General features: G+C 31.4%; 1 protein-coding gene across 3 annotated transcripts; it reads left to right on the top strand.

Annotated features, from left to right (window-relative positions):
• Positions 1–631: 631 nt before the first annotated feature.
• Positions 632–22,100, top strand: 128up (GTP-binding protein 128up). Of its 3 annotated transcripts, XM_076451366.1 has the most exons (10): positions 632–834; positions 3,931–4,043; positions 6,751–6,916; positions 11,439–11,639; positions 12,146–12,315; positions 17,018–17,203; positions 17,619–17,731; positions 18,298–18,420; positions 19,920–20,015; positions 21,880–22,100. In XM_076451366.1, the coding sequence occupies exons 3-10, from the start codon at positions 6,751–6,753 to the stop codon at positions 21,884–21,886; spliced, it is 1,062 nt and encodes a 353-aa protein (XP_076307481.1). In that variant the 5' UTR covers positions 632–834; positions 3,931–4,043; the 3' UTR covers positions 21,887–22,100. The 3 variants fall into 3 exon arrangements, with proteins under 3 accessions (XP_076307481.1, XP_076307475.1, XP_076307489.1); XM_076451360.1 differs by lacking the exon at positions 3,931–4,043 and having other exon boundaries at positions 633–834; XM_076451374.1 differs by lacking the exons at positions 632–834; positions 3,931–4,043 and adding an exon at positions 7,278–7,366 and having other exon boundaries at positions 6,829–6,916.
• Positions 22,101–24,093: the final 1,993 nt, after the last annotated feature.

The following is a 24,093-nucleotide window of genomic DNA, read 5'->3' as shown; positions in this document are numbered from 1 at the left end:
TCTCTCACCACTCCATTTGTGCATTAAGAAAAAGTCCGCCTTCACTAGACAATAAATACATTGCCTAGATTAAATTATCAAAATCGTATTTAAAATGATATTATATGTCAAATACGTGTTCGATACTGTGATCAGGTGAATGCGGTAATCAGTTAAAGAAAATATTTGCGAACGTGTAATGACCAAATGAAGAGAAGTGACAAATTAATACTAAATGGTTTTGTGTGTGTATATGGAAAATGAAACTGAAAGAGGGAAGAAGGATTAGTATAGAAATAATTTTTACTCTAATTTGATAATATATCCTTTGACAGCAAACATCTAAAACTGTAAAGATGGTAGGAAGAGGTCTAAATAATATCTAACTTTCCCTTGCTGCATACAACACGACCGAATAGACGAATACCAATTACGGCAAATTGAGTGATGATGAAACTTTTTGGATTGAAACACTCACATACTATATGAAAATATACAAAGGAAATACAATTGAGAAAATAATTTTGAAACATAACATTTGATTAACAAACTACATATTTTTCATTTAAAAAGGAATTTCAGTCTTATAATTATTCAAACTTAAAAATATATATTTGTATAAATCAAAAATATTTTGCATGTCACTGTCATCATTAAAGTTGTTATTTTTTCATTCTCCAGGTAACGTGGCTAGCTCTGCAAAACGTGGAAGAGATAGCGAGTTTTGTCGTCGATAATAGTAAATTTTGATATTGGGTGATAGTAACCAAATAAAGTTACATTTAAAGTTGTTTTGTGCATCATATAGCTACAATGAGCACTGTTTTAGAAAAAATTAAAGCTATTGAGGATGAGGTAACCTTATTATGCTATAGTACTATCAGTAGTAATATGATCATTGCTATTAGTATTGATTTACATAGGCCTTTAGTTTAACCGAAAGTTGGACTTTAAAAACTAAAGTAAAACTAATAATACTGATATTAACGTAATGACAGTGTCACTGAGTGTTAGTTTTACTGTGATGCTGTTATTTTTAATAATCAGCTGCAATTATTGTACTTGTAAGTTTTATACCTCAAATTAACATTAATAATAGCATTTCCACTGGCATCTTTTTTTATTATAGACCATGAAATTTTACCATTATAATGGAACTAATATTTGGATATTTACCTGTGTATCTTGTACTTGAAATTTATTGTTGTTTAGAGCATTTTCAAACAGTCTGTGGGAAAATGTAATTGTGGGTCACATCCTTCGTAGCAAGTACAAATAATAAAATATATTAATATTAAAAGGATGGTATTTGAATGGACTAGCAATGCCTTTTATTTATAAATCTAGATAGTTCTTTAAACATTGGTTTTACACTAAAACAATAAAATGTCAAGTATTTGGTTTAAAATTTTTGTATTGGTATTTTTGCATTCTTACTCATAGTTATAGATGCAATAATCTACCACCTAAATATGATGTTTTGTTGGATTGTAAATTCTTTACCATTACTTCTTTTTGTAATCTTTCTGCTCATTTGACTTTCTTTGGATATGTTGGTTAGCTTTGATTGTGATACTTCCATGGTGTGAACTTAACCAAGATATATTCATTAGATATTGGTAGATGTGTAGAAGATGTAACAGCTATGTACTGTTGTGTTACTCTTCTTCGTAGGACTTTCTACTGTCATTAGTTTTTGACCATGTTGAACACTACTGTTGAAATCCTTTTAAGACTTTTTTTTTTTTGTCATCCTTAATTTTTCTTAGTGATGCTTCTCAAAACTCAAACTATTGAATGTTCCTGGGATCTTTTCAAGTCACTTTATAGTTTACTGATTATTCTCTGAGATTTGTTTGTTTGTTTTTTTAATGTTTTTGGACAGAGAATTGTCTGTCTTTTGTGAGCTACAGAATTGGATTTTCTGTTACTGCTTGTTTTCATTTGGAGACTTCAGGATTCTAAGATTTTTCTAGGAATGTTTTTATTTTACTTCATCTTCCATTACATTTATATTTCCTAATATTAACATTGTTTTAGTATCTACCTCCCAAGACCTCAGAGTTCTTTCCTTTTAAACCTCTGACTTTGTCCATGTATGCTAAAAATGTACCTTCAGATATTAAGATTGCTTTATTATTTTTACTTGCTTTAGTTTTGTGATCAAGCATTTGCAATTTTGATATAGTTTATGGATCTTTCAATAACTGCTTGGATCTTTTTCCCCAAATTTTTATTCTTCCAACAAATCAACTAGCTAAGAAGAGCATACAGGGGATTTTTCTCTTTCTTGTTTTTTCAACCCTTCCTGTTTCTACATTTTTTTTTAACCTGAACTACTTCTTATTTTGTTGTTTTTTTTCATCTCTACATGGTTTGTATCAAGATCCTTGGCAGGACCTGTCAATAGTTCTATTCTCATATGATTAACCTGATGCATTTTCTATAGTAATTAGCTTAAGAAACTTCTTTGGGAAGTTTGCTTCTTTGACCTGTGCAGATTACTTTTCTTGAATTTTCATTTCAGAATTTTTTCATTTATGTGAGATGATAAAATGAATAGTTAGAGAATCAACCTTACCCCATTGACATGTACTGATTTCTTTTTTCCATTTAAAATTAGATTTTCATTTGCTCAATTTTAAAATGTAAACTAATTGTAGAATGGGTATTTTTAAAGCCATTCACATCATATTCAAAAATTGTGATAGTTTATTGATATGTTATCAGTCATTCTCTGGGAGTATCCATTGTCAGATGACTTGTTACAACTGTGAACAAGAATAATGTCTTAATACATTATTTTCTGTATAGCTGTTTGAAATTGGTGGTATCTGTAAATTTCATTTAAATGTCATCTTTTTAAAACTGACGATTTGTAACTGTATAACCAGTTATTATTGTGTTATGAAACACAATAGTTTCAGACTAAATTCAGGATTCCCATTATGTTTTCATTACGGTTTGGCCACAGAAATGACAGATTGTCTGTACAAATAGAGTATGTTAATTACAGGTATTAGAAATTATTAGTAGTATGCCCTTCCAGCACATTTCTATGTAAAACATGTAAAATGAAACATTCATGCATGTTAGTTCCAATAAAAATATGAAATTCCTGCAAAAAAAGTCAGTAAGTTACATGTATGTGTATACATGGACCACACAGAGAAGTTTTTTTGCCATCAGTAAAAAAAACAAAAACAAGGAATAAGTAAATACTACACGACTCAAGCTAATACATTGACTGGTTTATCTGAAAAGTCACCAAAATTAACAAGGGCCAAAAATCTTAAATACAAATAAATTAGAGAGTCTTCTTGGCATATTGTTGTCATAACTTATGAAGATCTAGATCTCCCTGGGAAAGTGGTCTGATGGCTTTGTCATTATTCATCTGGAAAGTGTTTTGACAGAAAGCTTAAAGTCGTCAGCTGGTTGTCTTTCAGCTCACAGCTTCTCTCTTGTTACAAAGTCGGCCATTCTTTTATCAATATATTTTTAATCATTATTATGGTGATGTGACCTTTGGCTTGGAGCTTCTATTCCTCTGGATTCTATAAATTGCATCATTGATTCTCTTCAGTGTTGGCTCTTTCAAACACCTGCTTAACTTTGGAGTTCATTTTTTTCTTGCACATGACATTGTACAGTTTTATCAGTATTAACTGATAAATCTTTTTTTCTATATATAAAATGGTAGCTTTTTAGTTTATCATCAGCTGGTTTAGTCTTTCCTGAGTAAAGCCATATATGACTAGTGCATATTCTGTATAATACTGCTGAGTGACTGTTCTCTGGATGCAAGTTATTTTAAGGTTTCTTTCAAATATCAGTAATGATGATGTGTTGCCTATTTGATAATTCATAATAAAGAGTGTAAGATATTGATTGCATGTTTTTTTTTATTTACATCCACATAAATTGCTAATTGATGTAACATTTTTCCAGCTGTTAGAAGATGGATGAAGGGCTTTCTTTGCTGGTCTTCTTGATTCCAAAGATCTGACACATTTACACAGCCTGGTTCAAATTTTGTATCTGATCTGATTGAAGTTTCATAGGTATGCTAGATCATTTAACTAATCTGAAGAATTTCCTTGACAGAGTTTCTGCATGATTAGGAACAGAAAATGTTCCTGACCACTTGGTGAAATGGTCCATCACAGCCATGATGTATTTATTTCCACAGTTATTCTGTGGCAGAGGACCAAGCATGACAACATTTTTCTCAAATGGTATTTCAACACAGTACTGTTGTAGCAGCCCATGCTGTTTCTTTTGTGGACCTTTTTGCTCACAGCATAGTTCATGTTTTACACCAGACCTCCTCCTGATATGTGGATGTCAGTACCTAGCAAATGAGGTTTTGGAGATTAAGTGAACCAGTCACTTATGTCCTCACACAGGTTTTTGGTTGTCCATCTTCACGTCTTGATTAGTCTTCTGGGTTATCGGTCATGGACAGTCTTCATTGCATGTTTCCATTTCTTTCCTTGGTTTTCCTTTGTTGTTACAAGTTAGTTGGCAACTTGTTTCGGGCTTGTTTTATAGTCATGAGGGTTCAGTACATGAGATTCCAGATGACACTTTTTCAGATCCCTAGCTATAGACAGACCTGTGCATTCCTGGAGTCATATGCTGGTTTTCCTATGAAGTCTGGAACTTGAGGTGAATGTAGTATGATTCTTATCTTTCCCTGCTCAGTATGGTCCATTGCACCCTAGCCACTCTACACCATTGGATGACACATTTTCACTTATGCATTTTCCATTGGGAGATTAAGTGATTCTGCAACTTTTTATGTCAATAAAAATACAACATCCTCTCTCACACAGATGTACTTCCTTCATTTTCTGCCATGTTGGGTTCTCCTGACAATGTCACTTTTCTTGATATGGTGCAATGCCTCTTCTTAGATCATCTAATCTGTTCCTCTTATTTTGGGGTGTCCTTCAGGGATACATCTGTGCAGAGAAAGTACCTATATTTTTAATCAGTAATTTATCAGGTCATCCCATAAGTAATGTCTGAAAATTTAATACAGAAAGTTCATCATCATTTCTGTCCTTTTAGAAGGCTTTAATGATTAAAATATGTAGTAGGATGTGTAATAAAAATGTTCAGACAAACAAAAGAAACTAACACAACTCCACTTTTTCAGATCATTAATCAAATAAACCCTTATGAAGATGGATGTGTCTGAGGAGCACATTAGGCATATAATGCTTTACAAGTTTAAAAGAGGCAATAGTGCAGCAGAAACTACATGAAACACTCAAGGTGTTTATGGTGCAGAGTTTCTCAATGAAAGAAAATGTTGAAGGTGGTTTCAGAAGTTCAGATCAGATGACAACAGCTTAAGTGATGAGCTACGTTCAGATCGTCCTGTTGAGTTTAATGATGACTTGCTGCTGGCTGTACTTGATGAAGATTGTGCTGTAACAGTTAAAGAACTAGCACAGAAGCTTAATTCAACCCATTCAACAGTTCACCATCATCTGCAACAGCTTGGAAAGGTGTCAAAACTTGGAAAATGGGTCCCCCGTGATTTGACAGAAGCCAACTTTAGAGCAGGAGTGGACATTTGCACTTCTATGCACTCTTATGAACATAACTCACCTTTGTTGAGCAGGTTAGTGGCTGGAGATAAAAATGGATATATTATAAAAACATTAAGTGCTGCAGACAATAGCTCAGCGCAGGTAAACTGGCTAAAGCACAACCCAAAATGGACCTCCACCCTAAAAAAGTCTTGTTAAGCATTTGGTGGGATATTATTGGTGTGATCCACTTTGAGTTACTGCCACTCAATGTAATGAATACATCAGACTTCTATTGTCAATGGTTAGAGTGCTTGAATGTCACACTGAAAGAAAAAAGGCCTCTGAACAATTATAAAGATGTGTTACACCAGGATAATGCATGGCCCCATACAGCAAGGAACACATCTGCAAAGATTAAAGAGCTAGGCTAGGAAAAACTTCCACATTCTCCTTATTCTTTAAACCTTGCCACATCTGATTATCATCTATTCTGAAGTTTGCAGAACCATCTTGATGGAAAAAAGATAGGAACACATGAAGATGTCAAAACTACCCTTTCTACATTCTTTTCCTCCACACCCCAATAATTTTATAGAAGTGATATTCAGAAGCTTGTGAACTGTTAACAGGAAGTAATTGATAATAACAGAGCATACATTATTGATTAAATAACATTAAAAGCATTTGAAATCCTTTCCTTTTTTCTGAACCTAAAATTGGACATTACTTTAGGGATGACCTGATAGTATTTAAGAGATTTCTCTCTTATAATTCACAGGAAATTTTATTTTAAATTTCGAACTGTTTATCGTTTTCCAACTGCTTTCTAAATTTTGTAAAACATACTGTTTATTCAGTGTCAAGTATAATATCAGAATAAAAAGATCACAGTAATTATTTGAATGAAAGTGAGTAATGTTTGATATACATGGGCTTTATATATGTATATACAACCACATTAAGATTGGCATTCTCCATTTTACATAAATATATGCATGCTTATGAATAAGATACTTTTTATAATTTTTTATTCTGTTAGAAATGCTGATTTTAGACATTTGTTGTGATTTTTTAATTTTTCACTAACCAATTAAAAATACCAAATTTAACCCATTTTCCGGTATTTCAAACTACAGGACATCATTGTATCACATTTTGTATTGCCAACTTTTTAAAATTAATTTTATGCCCTTTTTTAACTCATTCACTTAAATCTCTATTGTAGATGGCTCGGACCCAAAGAAACAAAGCAACAATGGGTCATCTTGGGTTATTGAAAGCAAGGCTGGCAAAACTGAGACGTGAACTTATTATGCCCAAGGGAGGAGGTGGTGGTCCAGGCGAGGGTTTTGATGTGGCAAAAACCGGTGATGCTAGAATTGGATTTGTTGGTATGGTTTTAAAAAACAATTATGGTTATATCCTTCATATGTAGTCAAAGAATTGCAGACCTAAGAAATGCTAAAAACCAAAACTTATGATTAAATTATCAGTGTTTTTGAATTGTCCTCCTAAGTTATGTATCTTGTTATTTCATACAATTTTCAAGATGTTCTTATGTAGTATTCATGATATTAGGAGCAGGTTTCAGAATAAATTATCAAAATAGTAATATATGAATTAAGGATTAACTTATAAACTGGATATGTAGTAGGATCTGTTCAGGTCATTATTTTTGTGCATGTAATTACATGCTGTTTGTCATTTTTTTATAGTAACTCTCCCCTTAAACATTATACATTTTTGAATTAGCTTTCACGTTAGAACTCCTTGATATGAAAGTGACTGAATCTAAAGCATGGGATTATTAGTAGCTAAAAGGAGGGGAGACAAGGACAAAGGTGTGGTTCTGTTTCTTTAGTTTGTGCCTTTTATACGTTGTGTTGTTGTTGCAATAATTAATTTGGTGCATTGTGTATGGATGTATGTGGTAAAAGAGGACCAATGTGCTTAAATATTAGTTTGTATTATTCAGGTATAGCTCTAGTGCACTTTTCTAGAGTATTTATGGATGTATGGGGTTTTGTTTTCCTACATAGTGGTAATAGCAAATGTCTGTTGAAGTATTATGCTTGCAGGTAAAGGAAGCCAGTATTTGTATATTCTAATGATTGACATTAACTCTACACAAAGAATGTGTTTATTTGGTTTAATAATATTTTCTTGCAATGATTTAGATTAACTATATCTAACATAAATTGTTAAAGACTTAGATATTTAAAATGAATAAGAAAGGTGAACTGTATTACTAAGTGAACAGTTACCTTTTTCCTGTTTTGTTCTGCCCTCTATTTGCATTTTATTTAGATAACACATGCCACAAGGCTTCCACACCCTCCATGTTGGAACCAAAGATTTCAACGTGTCTCTCATTCAAATCAACATACATCAGTTCTCCACCAATAGGAGAGCACCATCATCACATGATGCATGTATTTCCCTCTAATCACTACAACCAAACATCATTTCTCATTTGGCAGTGCTCATATTCTGATGTCTTTCTTTTCTTCTAGTTCTGCTATGATATGGTTTGTCTTGTTTAACTTTTATTTATTTCATTTCTTTTCAAGAAATTTTCACTTTTATTGTAAATGTATTTTTTTTACCCATGTTTTGTAACCAAATCTTTTGCTTGTTTGTTTGATGTCAGGCAATTATTCCAAAGTTAATGTTACCACTTTAGGTTCATCTCTTTCATCTGATATGATATTTCAGCCTACAGAAGTGAATGACCCATTAGAGGATTTATCAGCATTTATTTGCAGAGGGATTAAATGATATATGGGACAACTTTTGTCTCCATTTGTTAACCCCTCTTCTTCCTGAGCCTTTTATTCAGGCCAAGCTGACAAGGATTTTGATAATTTATCCTCCTGCTCCCCTGGAGTTTGCCATGCTTTTCCACACCCTGCTTGAGGATTTGGCTATTGTGGGTTTATTTTTCAGGTACGTGATGTTTTGCTTATTGCTTCTACTCCCTTTAGTCTAAGTACTTCCCTTTTACATGATTCTACCTCCCAACCTTATTTAGTTTTTTTTTCCCCCTTTCAATAATTGGGTTCATGCTGAGCATTCTGCTTCCCAGGTGAGTGATAACATTATTATGCCTTGTGTCCCACCTGCTTCAGATCAATACACTCTCTCTTATCATAATGTAGACTGTCCTTACCTGGACCACAGTTTTTGGGTTTGATTCTACTTGTTTAGAGAGGAGGGTCCTAAATCTCCTGTTTACCTAACAGGTGCCCAGTATCCCCTCCTTCATCTTATAACAACTCTGTTGTGGTATTTTTCCTTGATCCATCACTTTTTCCAAGGGTTTTCTGGGTATATTATCTCCCTCCTCACTTCCACTTTGGCCCACCTAATATTTTTGACTCTGGTCCTGCAAGTATGGTTTCTTTGTTGTTGGAACATTTTGGGTTGTGATGCCATATTTGCATGGGCCTATCTCCTGGCTCCTTATCTACATAATCTTTGTATGGGCTCCATCTGTGAGACCTTACATGTTTGACTCAATTCTGGAGTTTTTGGAGTGAAGGGTTGCTTCAGTCCAACAACAGTCTACCTTTTCTCCACTCATTTGTCCCAGTCAGAGCCAAGAGTAGCACTTACTCTTGTTTCCCAGCCCTTGCTTGTTCCTTCTTCCTGCCATCCCACTGTTCATTGTTTTTTAGAATGGCACATGATACACTAACAACAGTTTCAGTGGAAGGTCATCTAATGGCTTTTGTTTATTGGTGAAGCACTTTCATATCTGATGTTTAGGTTCAGAGTACTGTCAAAAAGTTTCATCATCTTGTTTGTTACCCCTTCTCCTTTATCGAGTATGCCTTTTTTCCTTTCCTCTTCATCATGATTTCTTGTTGTGCCAGCATCTTTTAGAGGCAGTACAAGACATCCTCACACAACAGGATATTGCATCTGCTCCATGTGGTGTTGGGAGATTTATTCCAACCTGTTTGTAATTCCCAAACAGACTGGTGACTGGAGGCTAATTATTGACCTGTTATGTCAATGTCAGTATATCCACACTCCATGATTCACCATGGAATCCTACTCTACCTTGCAGTTGTCTTTTTTTCCAGGCCTTTGAATGACTAAGATGGATGTTTCCAATGCTTATCTGCATATTCCCATGTTGGAGCATTCTTGTACTTATATTCAGTTTGTCCGTTGGGAAGTGATGTGTGAATTTCATGCCATACTCTTTGGGCTGGCTTTGGCCCTGCATATCTTTTGTCAAGTGGTGCAAAGCTTTGCTCTACATCTTTGTGCTTTCACTTTTACATGGACAACTGGTTTAGTCTTGCTCTTTCTGGACAGGAGTTGGCTTATCATGCTTGTCAGCTTTTTCTCAAAGCTGCTCGGCTGGGCTGGTTGCTCCAATCGGAAAAGTTCTTCCTTCATCACTCATGAAGGTATTTACAACTGTAAGCTTTCTAATGAAAGAACTGTAAGAACAGGAAATTTAGAAAATCTCATGATGGCACATAATTGACAAAAAAAAAGGAAATTGCCACATCACCCATTTTCATTTTATATGCAGTCACTATAGAGTATACTTGTGTCTCAACAAGGATAGAAATTGTTTTGAACTTTATCATACACATAGATAGTATTGACTGTGAATAGTCATTTCTATATTTGTCATAAGTACCGCACTATTCATATTATGGTATCTTACTAAGTTCAGTCACTATTTTTTGTTGCACTGGATGATAATAAAATGATAAATATTTAGTATGAAAACTTTTAAACTAAATAAAGAGTGTATTTTCCTAAGTTAGTACACTTGCAAGTTATTGAAAAATCTAAAAATATCCTAGATCAGTTGCAAAACTTTAAAGTTGATAGTAATAATAATAATAATGTTTAGTATCCTCATGCCATGATAAATGAAATTGGGATAATAATCATAGTTTGAGTCTTGAACTCTGCAGTTAACAATGAGCAGGAAGCTGTGGTTTGTTGGCAAATGAATAAGCATGATACAAGATTCATCTGTGAAAAGATTTTCTAGTCTCTTTAAAGCATCCAAGGATAGGTGGTTAAATAATATGCATCACTAAAATTGGAAAATAAAAAACTTGAAGTTGGAATGATTCTGTTAAAAACCCAGTTAGAGTAGAATAATTTCTAAAATTTTTTTTCAAGCAACTAGACTTCATCAGGTAGTCAAAGTTTTAAAATAAACAATTTTTGAAATTTTAGCTTATACAAGTAGTCTAATGTTAATTATATAACATCTATACTTTTCAAATGTTGAATTTTTAAAACTATATCAACCTGATGAAGATTATTTCTTGAAACATCATAATACATTATTTTATCGTAACCAGCATTTTAGTACAGTTTGTTGTTTGTTTTTTTGGTTTATAAAACATTTACTGATCAGAGCATACCATAACAAATGCAATTTTTTAAAGTGAAAAGTAATTTGGTCCTCTTTTTAACATATTGTGGAATGATACAGCATTGAATGTGTCTTATTTTTTAATTTAATGGGTCAGAAAAATTCTCAAATTCAAAAATTTGAGTGCTATGTTCTAATAGCTGCCCTTATTCAATGTAACATACTTTGCTACCCTGGTAATATTAACATATTAAAAGTATTTAGCAATTAAAAGTGGTATGTGTTCTTTACATCTTTGTTGTGATAGTAAGTAATTGTAAATCTTCTAGTCCTTGTATGTTAACAGTGATTTGCTTTTTGAAGATATACTGGTTAATTTATGAAATTTTATTCTGAAATTTCTTTTCTCCTTATTACGTACAATTAAAACCTATACAGTAATTCTGTGTACATTTAACTTTACTTTTTAAACATTTTTAATTTTTATCTTTGTTTTTCAAAATCAAATTGAAATGGCAAATCTAAAAGGAAAACAAAAATTGAAACATTGCCAATAGGTTTTCCCTCTGTGGGTAAGTCAACATTAATGAACACACTTGCTGGAGTATACTCAGAAATTGCAGCCTATGAGTTTACCACTCTCACAACTGTACCTGGAGTAATTAAATACAAAGGTGCCAAGATACAGATGTTAGACTTACCTGGTATCATTGAAGGTGCTAAAGATGGCAAGGGCAGAGGAAGACAAGTTATTGCTGGTGAGCAGCAGTTTTTACTCCTTTTTTTTTTAATCAGTGATTGAAACTTGTACATTTTACTTAAGAGCTTAACTTAAGGTAGTAAAACAGTGTTTTTTTTGTAACAATCTTTTGTGTGTCTAAAATAACTTCATTAAGGGCTTTTTTGAAATATTAATTTATGATATCAGTCTGTTGTTTTTCTTTTAGTTAACAGCTAGAAAGTTAACAGCCACGAAGTTGCAAAATGAGAATTAATAACAAAAGTGAAATCAACACATGATTTACGTAAATGATGTGAATTTTATTTTAAAAAAAATATATATATGTTTATCAGAGATTTAATTTTTTTGCCTATTAAATTTCTGTTTGATTTTTAGAAGACTGTTTTTTCTTATATTTTAAATTGAATTGGGTGGTTTGTACTTGGAGCTGCTGGTTATTATTATGTTAATGCTTATATTTTTCTGTTGCTGTCATGTGTCTAACTGATTGATACTTAGTTCTCAGGTTTCTTTTGTTTACAGTGGCTCGTACTTGCAGCTTGATCTTCATTGTGCTTGATGTGCTGAAACCATTGCAGCACAAAAAGATTATTGAGAGAGAGTTGGAAGGGTATGGAATTAGACTCAACAAGCAACCACCAAATATCACACTGAGAAAGAAGGAAAAAGGAGGAATTAACCTACAAACTGTGGTAGGAAGGACTATGTTGAGTAATTTTAATCTATTGATTAAATATACCACTATATATTTTAATCTCCCCATAAGGGTGCCAAGGGCCATCTGGAGAGATCACCTGTTTTAACTGCTCACACCATTGTACAGTATTATGTTGTCTGTGTGACACTCAGTAGGCATTAAAATGACATTACAAAAGGATGCATAACATTGCATGCAAACATTTGATATATCTTGGAGTGTGTTAACACTATCTATGGAGGAATGTAATGAAAAAATAGCCACCATATAAAAAGTAATTTCTTGAGTTATGCCCACTTCTTTGACCCAGGACCTTACTAGTTTAGCCTGTAAGACACTTCTGTAGCCAATGATAGACAATTAATTAATAACGTGAAAGAGTGTGGAAGGAATTAAGAGTTGGTTGTTGAAAGCAGGTAAAAGAAAGCATGCCTACTGTCACTACTTTGGCTGATAACTCCTTCCTACAGAGCTACCCTGACCATTTTCCAGTGTATACCATATTTTAAGTATATACATAGTGACTTCTTAAAGCTTATACAATACTTTTGCTCAGGTAATAATAAATTCTTTAATAATATTTTACAAATAAATTATGTGAAACTTGGTAATTCATTGCTATTTATCATAGCATCCACCCTGTACATTTTTTTAAATTTTGTAACCCAGACTTATAATATTTTACAAATAAATTATGTGAAACTTGGTAATTCCTTGCTATTTATCATAGCATCCACCCTGCACATTTTTTAAAATTTTGTAACCCAGACTGAGCTTGTAATTTGATAAATTTTGAAGTATATCTTCAGTTAGTAATAATGATCATGAGTGGCTAGCTTATTATAATCTTGTTGTTGAACATATCAAAAAAATATTTAAAGGCCACATATGTATAGATTGCAGTGAACAAGTTAACAGACATAACAATGTGGAAACTTTAAATTACTATATTCTGTTCACTGTATCATCAGAGTCAGTGGCATCTAATAAATCCATACAATAATCTGAATTTTCCACAGCTTTGGTGACATTTGCTGCCATGGGGGGAAAAAAGATGTTTTCGTACAGGCCTTTCTGACATCTTATGGAAAAGTAACAAAATAATTGATTTACTATGTATTAGAATGTTGATGGACAACATTACCACAAAATTTATGATACAACACGTTGCTTGTAAACAAGAATCCATATGTGTACCAACAACAGTGAGTGGATGAAGAAGTACTTTACAGAGTGGAATGAGTTAAAAAAGTGAAATAATATATTACCATGACCTTGAAATTATGCATGAGAGGATATAGTGACAAATTCTTAAGATGTTTTCATGCCAGAAAGAATTGCAGACTTCTGTTTGAAATTGTGGTATTCTGCTTTATCCAGAACTTACTGTATATGAAAAAACACAAACTTCATCACATTTAGGTTTATCAAAGTGTTCTTTAGATGTAACAGAAATGTGGAATTGTGCATTGTTCTATGGTTGGTTGGTTGGTTGGCATCTTATGGTGCAAAGCAACTAGGCTATCTATGCCAGACAATCTGTAAAAAATTAAAAATAAAATATAATTATTAATATTTGTAAAAAGGAATCATATTAAAACAAAACTAAGTTTAATTTTTGATTTCAAAACTTAAATAGCATTAAAAAGGCCAATGGCCCTTAAAACAATTAAAAACATTTGTAAGGTGGACAGTGTCACCATCACCACTGACCCTGTCCAGCATCAGGGGGAATTGTTCTATTTAGAAAAGAAGCCTTTTAAATCTATTTGATTCATGAAATATATAAGCTTACTCATGAGTATGTAAATAATAGCATGTGCATTTTTTCTATATAGCATAATAACAAAATTATGAAATCTTTTTTTTTAACAAATAACTGATATTCATTATTAAAAAAAAATGAGTTAATTAAGCCTGGCCTGCTTCTGAGAGTATAATTTATACTTTTATTCTAAATATTTTAAACATGCATACTTATGTGTTGTGTGTACACATAGGAAGGAAGAAAATGATTAAAATGCATTTTTGTTATTTCCAAACATAGGCTCAATTTTGAAACAATTTTTTCTCTAATAAATAGCTCCAAGGAAAAGTTTTTTATGAAATTTTTCCTTGTATTCAACATACTTTGTTTTAAGTGTTTTGTAACCGGTACATAAAAACATGACTCCAGCAGCTTCTTTCTTAGCTAAGTAATTTCTGCATAGGTTGGTGAGTGTTTGGGGTTATCATCTTCTTGGTAGTAGAATCCTTTACCAATAATACACAAACCACTTGATATACCATGACTGAACAGTATCTGATGGTACTTGCTGTAGTCTGTTATTTCATCTATTTTGTAATTATTTCCTCTCACCTCAGAAGAAAAACACCACAAAACATCAAACTGCCTCTCATGCTATGCATTGAGTTAAGTATATTTCACCTTTCCTCTGTCGGATGTACAACCTACACTTTGAACTAGATATTTCAGACTTGGACTCATTATTTATAGCACCCTTTACCAATGATCAACAGTCCAGTTATGTACTTTTTTAGCAAATTTCAGCCTACTTGACAATATTTTGAGATTATAGTAAAGGTTTGTTTAACTGTTACATGACCAAATATTCCATTCTTGTTAATCTTTTTCATACTATAAATCTGGACATTTTTCTGTCATTTGGTACATGGTAGTTTATATCCCAAAGGCTGCATAAATAAATATTTAATATCGGTATCATCTTTCCTATTCTCAAATTCACCTGACTCGATCTAATGATTTTGTTGGACAGTCGAACTAACATTATATAAACTCTCTGCTACTTTTAGGGCTATGGCATAATAACAAAATTTAACATATAGTGTTAAACACTGTTTTTATCAAGGTTTATTTGTAAAGTGCTATTAAATAGATTTATTTTAGCATATGCTGGTACCATATGCTCTTTACTTACTAGCTTCTTTCTATATAGTTATAACACTGCATGGGTACCACAACAGTTATTTCACACTCTAAATTTGATCAGTATATTCGTATAAGCAGAACAGTCATGATGTGCTTTTGATAGCAGTATGTGGGAATTCTAAGGAATAAGTATTCTCACCCTGGCTGATTCAGTTGTTAACAAGAATCAGTGAAGTATTACCATAGTGTTGAAATTTACATTCTGTAATGTCATGGAAGAATTAGCCTCATAAAATGGAAAGAATGACAAAATATTATCTTGTCCTAACATTTTTTCACCATACTGTGTGTGTTTAAAGATTATGTAGATATTACAGTTCTGTAAGTGTTTACAAGCTATAAGATTAAGTTCCAAAGTGCCTGAAATTTACTAATACATTTTATGGGGAAAATGAGTGCTTACATTTTGTATGATCATTTAACCCTTTGCAACAGGTCGCATATCAAAGGCCATGTCATCGTGAATTTATGTCAATAGTTTGGAATCAAATTATAGATTATAATTCAAACTTTAATATTGTATATGAGTCCATTTTTTTAAATTTAAGAGTAAGTATTAAAAGAAAGCACCTAAGTATATATTTTAGTGATCCAAGTGGTATGTTGCATGCAGTAGTGTTTAAAATTTGATGTTTGTGATGTTAAAATACTAAATCTAGTTTTGTAGAATTAGGAATTCAAATTACTAATATATACAAGCTAGAATATAAAAATAAGAATCTTGTATCTTTTTATTTTACTGGGATGTTGCTTATGTACTGAATCAAACATGGTGACCATGTTCATTTCTTTCAATTTTTGGAAAGAGTCCCTCATATACACTAACTTCAACATGTGACATGTGAATAACCAATTGAAAGATTAGAATGTCTCTATAGTGGTTTTCTTGGCCATTTTAACATGTAAAAAGACTACCATGTTTTTTCAAACCAAGATCTCAAGAAGATAGGTTGTGTGTTTAGTCTGGTTGAAGTTTCATTTTCTTTTTCAAACCTAAATTCATCTTAGTTACTAAGCTTAATAACTTAAAATGGAATTCTGTGATATCAGTATAGTTATTTATGATTTTTTTGGTTATGCAATTATACATGTAAAACCTAAAAAAAAATTGTTTGATATCCTCCATGTGTAATATTTTAAATAGCTTAGGAACTTATGTTCAGCAGCAACTGAGCTCAAAGGTTGTAGCTAGAGGAGATAATTGTTTGCTATACTTTATTTATTTTTCCATATTTAAATAGTAATAATCTATAAACACATATATAATGTATAATAGTTGAAATGTGACTATATTACAAAATACTAGTCCACTAAAACACAGTCAGGACAGGGAAGGCAAAAGGTCAGTTTTATAGTACTGGATATGTAACGTGAGTGCACATACACCTCATCAATGCAAGTTGTGTAATGTTAGCTAGGCATGACTGCAAGGTCAACATAAAAAAATATAAATATATGGCAATATAAGACTTAAGCTGCTTAGACCAAACATTTGTATTTTCGAGTTATGTAGATATTCTAGCATGAAAAAAGCATAATTTATATTTATTTCCTAATTTTTTTATGACACTTATGAGGTTGGTCTAGTGACAGACCCCACATGCTCTCAGTGAGATTACATAATGGAGTTAAATAACAAGAAATAGTTACCAAATATGCTATTTTAAGCTGTTATTCTTCTCTTACAATATGCTTTTCATTATCTGTATTAAATGCACTGTTTTGTTTTTGTTTTATTTCCTCACAGGTGCAGCAATCAGAACTTGATGCAGATATGGTTAAAACAATTCTATCTGAGTACAAAATTCACAATGCTGATATCCTTTTAAAATGTGATGCAACATCAGATGACCTTATTGATGTAATAGAAGGAAACAGAATCTATACTCCATGCATATATGTGTTAAACAAAATTGATCAGATATCCATAGAGGTAATAGACTTTTATTATTTGGATGTAGTTTACTCATAAACAAGTGTTACATCTGGTTATTTCTTGCCAGTTACTGATAGAGTGATTAGCTCATGACAGTTTGGTCTGGTAAGAATGTAGCAAATTATTTTTCAAAGGACAAGTAAATTTTAATTTACAGGTGATTTTTCACATTTTGCAACTTTAAGTTGACATGGAACTATTAAAAAAAACAACAACTTTCATATAGGTACCTTTACTTAATCTTGAACCTGTATATGAAAATTTAGCTATTTAAAATTTCATTATAACTTTGTTACAATGAGAAACGCTTTTTGAAAAGAAACATTGGTTAGTTAGTAGTCATGTTTAAATAACTTTTGGTGGATCAAAGTGGTGTTTAAGAACATGGAATGACATTCACTGATCTCTTCAGGAGCTGGATATAATCTACAGAATACCTCATTGTGTACCAATCTCTGCACATCACAAGTGGAACTTTGATGACCTGCTTGAGATGACGTGGGATTATCTCAAATTAATTAGGATGTGAGTACAAACATGCACCAGAGATTCCACTTTTATTATGAAAAAATAAGTGTTTAGCTGTTACTATGGAGGGTAAGGTCAAAGTGCTACTTATGTTCCAAGGAATTACCTCACACTATTTTTGCATTCAGAACATACTGTTTTTAAAGACGGATAGTCTTATTGTGAATCCCTAAGTGTCATACATTTTTCAGTGAACATGTGTGCTTGTAAGTTGTACTAAATGTGTTTCTTCTATAAAATTAGCTTTAGGATAGACATATGCACTGCATTATGACAGAGAAAGGTTATTTGTAAATTTAAGAAATTTAATTTTTTTTCTTAGTAAATGCTAATTTGTGTCTTATTTCTGTTTATTTCTATTTATTGTCTTCTTTTGTTTTATACATTTTATCTTACATTATACTTATGAGCCCTTTGTATACATGTTAATCAGATATTCTAAGACTCTTCTAGCATTGCAACTTGATTAAAAAGCATGCTGATATTTATTTCATTGTAAACTGATTTGTTGAGATGAGTCATAACATTTGCAATTTGCAAAATGAGTTTTTTGAATTCTCTAGATACACTAAACCTAAAGGTCAGCTTCCTGATTATGAGTCACCTGTTATTTTAAGCCAAGAAAAAAGGAGTATTGAAGATTTTTGCAATAAACTTCATCGATCAATTATTAAGGAATTTAAATAGTAAGTTGTGAAAATATGTTTGTTTATGGTAGGAAACAAACAGTTTATAAAATTTATAGACCTAACATTTGTGATACAAATCAAGTGAAGTAGTGTTTTTTACTGTCCATATTCTTCTTCATATATTTTGTTAGGTATTCTTCAGAAACTGTTTGATTTTCATGTTACTAGATATATAAGATTAGTGTATGATGTATGCTTTATAATGTGTATCATAGTTTACCTGTAGTAATTTTTAGGTTGGGATTCAAACAGTGCATTCTAACCTATATGATAGTCTTATATTATTTACAAGTGTTATGTGATCATGCAGTTTTGTTATTTTTGAACTTGGAGCTTTACAGATATGTGGCTTGTAATCTTTTGTTGTAATTTTTGGACACTAAAAAAAAAATAATCTTCCATTTCAGATTGTTTTTAAAGTAAGTGTTAAGTACAATAAAGAATAAATTCTTTACATGTGGGTTTTCATGATACAAACAGTAAAAAAAATTAGTATAGTTGTTGCTTAAAATTATAGGTTTCAGTTGATTTTAGTTTTCAGTTTAAGCTAATCTTTCATACTATAATCATGTTTAAACATGTAATCTACAGAAATGAGTCTATTTAGTAATATTTATTTTTCAGTCGTGTTTGTTTTATCTTGTGTGCCCAGTTTGCTACAAGAATTTTGTGTTAAAAAATTATACCGAAGAAACCAATAAATTAGCTGCCTAGTATCATGGTCTTTACAGTTGAGTATTTCACCATCATAAATTTCACCTTATGGGGCTCCATAAACATCACACGATGGAGTATCCTGAACATTCATTCAAGGACCAGACTGTCTGTTGTTTTGTAATAATTTATCCTTTTGTGTGTAAAATCAGAAAAGTGGAAATTGTTATGTGAGACAAATGCCTAGTTCAGTTTATAGCTTCTTTAAAATCTTTATTAAACCATTGTATCATTAGATTGAAATGGAGAATTTATCTGAAAAATCTGAGCCTGATTTGTCATTACAGTGTATGTAAATCTTGTAAAAGCAGAAATATTTTTAAATATCACCTTCATTTTAGTCACATATTTTACTTGTGTGAGAATAGTATTTAAATATTGAACATCTCAATTTCACTATGACTGTAGAAATGCATTCGTGAATCTCTACACAGTCTTGCAAGTTTGTAATACCTGTAACAAATATCTTGTTAGTTACAGTCATAATAAACTAAACACTGAATTTTTGTGTTAAGAATATACATTGGTATGTGCATGCAATCATGCTTATAGAATCATGACTTTAAAAAAATGAGCATGTTGCAGAACAAATATTTTATTTAGTATAGTTTATTGTTGCAATCATTTGAAAATATTTTTAAGTATGAGTTTTATAATTTAAAAAATCTTATAATACATATATAACAAAATTCTTAATTACAGACAGCTTTATTGTGAATCAATTTTTGTTTCTGATTATTTTTTCCACACCAACAAGATTTTTCATAGTTTTTTTCTTTTAGTGCTTTAGTATGGGGCTCATCTGTCAAACATAACCCACAGAAAGTTGGAAAAGATCATATCTTGAATGATGAGGATGTTGTTCAAATTGTCAAGAAGTAAGCCTTTAGAAACATTTTTAGAATTTATTACAATAATTATTTCACATCTAATTTTGTTAAACTCTGTATTTAGAATCATGGGGTAAAAAACAAATTATGCTTTATCTTTATAAAAGGACAAAAAATTACTTGACTTGAACCAACATTTTCTGACCTACAGTTTCAATCATTAACCAAGAGTTTTAAGGTTGGATATTACTTGTTGAGATATACTAAAGTGTTTTATATCTTCACTAGTCTGATTATACTTGAAAAATATATTATATTAAGGATGAAAATTTTTGTCAATTAGTAGATTTCCAACTTTTTAGTATATTTTAATAATTTATTGTCTATTTCATTATTCCAATAACACACTTAAAAATAAAAAGCGCTTCAAATCGAGCTGTCTTAAACACGTATTACCATATTTTATTCCAGTCCAGTAGTGAAGTACTTAACAGAATGCAAGTTTAAAACATGGATTTTGTTGTATAAATTTAATTGCAAATTCTCAAATTATTGTAGAGATGACATGGATTTAAAAATCACTAAAGATTATTAGGCAATATTATGAAATGCAGACTAGAGAATTTGATACTTTGGTTGAAGACAAGTTTAGGTGGTACTGGTTGGAGAGGAACTAAAATTTGCATTTCTTCTTGGTATTAAATCATAAAAGGTGATTCAGAATTGGGTTGTTGATTAAAAATGCTGATTTACAAAGAGAATCTTTATGCACAGCATTGAACAAATATATAAATTATGCTTTATAAAGCTGCTGTACAGTTTTGATGTGTGAGGTCACTAAAAAATGCATAGAGCTGTCAAATGAATTTTCAAATTTGTTTAGTTTACTGTAAAATTTAAGGTGTCATATTCATCAGATACATAATAAAAAGACATATTTCAATCTTCAACATCCAACTTGTTACTCTGCTTGTCCATTTACATGGTTAACTGAAATGTACTTATGGTTTTGTTACACATGAAGTGTACATGGTTAAGTAAGTAACAATATAACATACTTGATCTCCTCTGTGGATCTTTTATACATGAAAAGTGTATGTTCATTTGAATGATTTGTAACAAATTTTTGTTATGAAAAACTTTAAAACATACATGGCTTATTTAAATTTTTGTTTTTAATTCTGTCTGTTCTGTCATATTGTGGTATTGTAAAGCAACTCTTTGAAAGTTGTGTTATGCTTAATATTTTTTATTCCAATTTAGTTCATTGTAATACATTTTGTATTTGTGAATGAGTGTGTGTGCCATTGTAATTATCAGTTTTACATCTTTTATCATCAGTGTTTTTGACAACTTCTCATTTTACTGATTTTAAAGAATGTATTCATGTTTTAGTACCTGTTTGTTAGTAAGAAGCTTAGGTTTGTTTTAAACTTGATTTTACATTTCAGAATATTTATATATGTTTGTGAAATTAATTTCTTGTACCTCAACTGACTTCTTTTAATGTCACTTAAATACTTTCCTGTACCATATGCTACTTTGAGTGTTAGAAGTTTTGAAAATATTTTATGACCAAAATAATCCTGTTCTTAAAAACCAGAATTTTGTGCTTTGTGACCTTTATTTCATAAATGTAGTATCTAGAAGCATGCATAGGGAAAATGAAAACAAAAATAAGATTGAAAACATAAGCTCTAGTATAAACCATTTCAATATCATTTTGTGCTGTATTTCAATAATATGTACATGAAATTTGCATCAAGAATCTCAAACTGTTTTCTTCTTTTTAAACTTTTAAAAAATAGTTTCAGATATTTTATTTTAAACTATGTTCTAACAATTCAGTTGAGAAATAAAAGTGAAAAAATAAACAAACAAAATGGGCTGACATAGATACATTCTTTTGCAGAGTTTAATTATTGGTTACAATGAAACTTGCCAAGCTCTTAAGAAAGAAGAATTGAAACTTCTACAAAACATCCAGACATGGGAATTACAAAAGCTTACTAGGTTGGAGAAAACATATCTCCTGGATGTGGACCAAGTAATTATGTATGGTCCTGTTTTATTATATCGCATCTCTGTAAAATAATATTGGAAAAAAATAAAGCATATGACTTGTAACAACTCCTCTATTCTTATATTTGTTTTTATTCATTATAGTTGATCATTTTGGATTAGTTATTATCAAATCAAATTCTGAATAATGCCCACAAAATAAGTTACTGTATTTCTTGCATAAAGACAATTATTTTTATAAATTTTTAATATCATTACCACAAGCTTTTGTAAAGTAATGTATATCAAATGGTTTAACTCGAGTCTTTTTAATGTCGTGTATGTCAAATAGTTCTTTTTGGTTTTAATGCACAGAAAAAATAATGGTTTACTAAGTATCAGTTATTTCATATTATATTTGAAATAAAAATACTAAAACAATCTTTGAGCTGCTTTGCCATGTACTTGTACTGCCAAATTGTTTGTAGATACCTAAAAGATATTTTAAATATACAAGAACTGTGGCTTATTCTTGTTAAATGTTCATTAATCTTGTGACAAGAAATAAAGGTTATCTTTTTTGACAATCACATTAATGCCATAGTCATGTATATATAAAATAATAATAATAAAATAAAAAAATAAACAGTTATAACTGTTTAACATAAATCACAGCTTTACCTGTAGTCATTTGTAGTACAATCCTTAAGGGTCTTGGGTAGCTGCATAGTAACGTGTAGTTTAATAAATATTAGAACTAACCCTCCATAATGAAAAGCAGAAACACGTTTGTTTGTTTTTTAAGCATGAATGCCTTACATTTGACATAAATATAAGTTACTCTAGACTTTGTATAATACATTTAATGTGTATATTTTTTTAGTTATATATGAGTTCAAATTCAGTGCATTTATTGAATGAAACAAGAGGGAATCCTCAATAATCACAGCACTTGAAGTTTTTTCGGACAAAATTGGAGGCTACACTTGTAGCATTGATAAGAATTTTACTGCAAATAATCATTCATCAGTCAGCTAGGCTGTGTATTTTGATTTATCAATCATCATGTCCAAAGTTGAACAAAATATAGACGCAACAATCAATATATCGCCATTACTTCTCTCTCTTAAACACTTAAAAATGTAATAACTTTTTTGGAAAATTGTTATGCCAATTGAACAGTGAATATATTTATTATGAATTCAAACCACATTATATCATACCACAAACTTTAGGTGGCAACTGGAATTCAACCGAAGAATGAAGCGAGAGGATTATGGCAATATACCCTTTTCTTTCGGAAGGATACAGTGCCTCTACATGAGGAAGATACAAGATTCTCCATTGCAATGTTAGACTCGTTGATGGACATCGTCTACTCACTTTTTATTTTTTGAAGATTGGATTTTATCCGTCCTTTATTTTTAGGAATAACCATTTTCCGAACTTCTTTCTGCACTATTATTGAACAGAAACAGAGGCATCACTAGGTGCTTGAAAGATTTGGGGTCTAGAGCCCATAGGCGCTGGAATTTGTAATATTTCAGTACGACATCGATCGTGATTTTTAATTCTGATTTTTTGAAACACTAACTAGATATTCGGGGTTGCGTCAAATAGAATTGGAGCACGGGTCACGTGTGCCAAAGCCTAGCGACGTCTCTGAACAGAAGTTTTGGAAGGTTTTAATTTTGATATTTTATCTTCTCGTTGAACAAGTCTTTTTACAGACACTTATTGTTTCCTGTAGTAAACTAACCGTGCTCCTTGTGCGACATCAGAAGACCAGATTCAAACGCTGATCTCCCCTACATTGTCACTCCTTATGAGTCATACATATACACACAAGGAATAGTTACAATTCGTTCAACGGTTCTCCATTTGTAAGATGATACGTAGATTTTTATTAAATAATGGTTTAGATATAAAAAGTGCTCAATAAGAAAATAAAAACATGATTACTTTATAGTTTACCGTCAATTTAAATAAATAATTTCAAATTTCACTAAATGTTGTTTCGCAACTTTACGATAATCTCCTTTACACTGGTTTACTCTTGTTCGTCCCCCGCTGGGATAGCAATAAGTCTACGAATTTACCTTGCTAAAATTAGGGGTTCGCTTCC

Source organism: Tachypleus tridentatus, chromosome 1 (assembly GCF_004210375.1).
Source record: "Tachypleus tridentatus isolate NWPU-2018 chromosome 1, ASM421037v1, whole genome shotgun sequence".
Taxonomy (NCBI): domain Eukaryota; kingdom Metazoa; phylum Arthropoda; class Merostomata; order Xiphosura; family Limulidae; genus Tachypleus; species Tachypleus tridentatus.
Note: the sequence above shows the minus strand (reverse complement) of the source record. Positions and strands in the feature narration are given on the sequence as shown.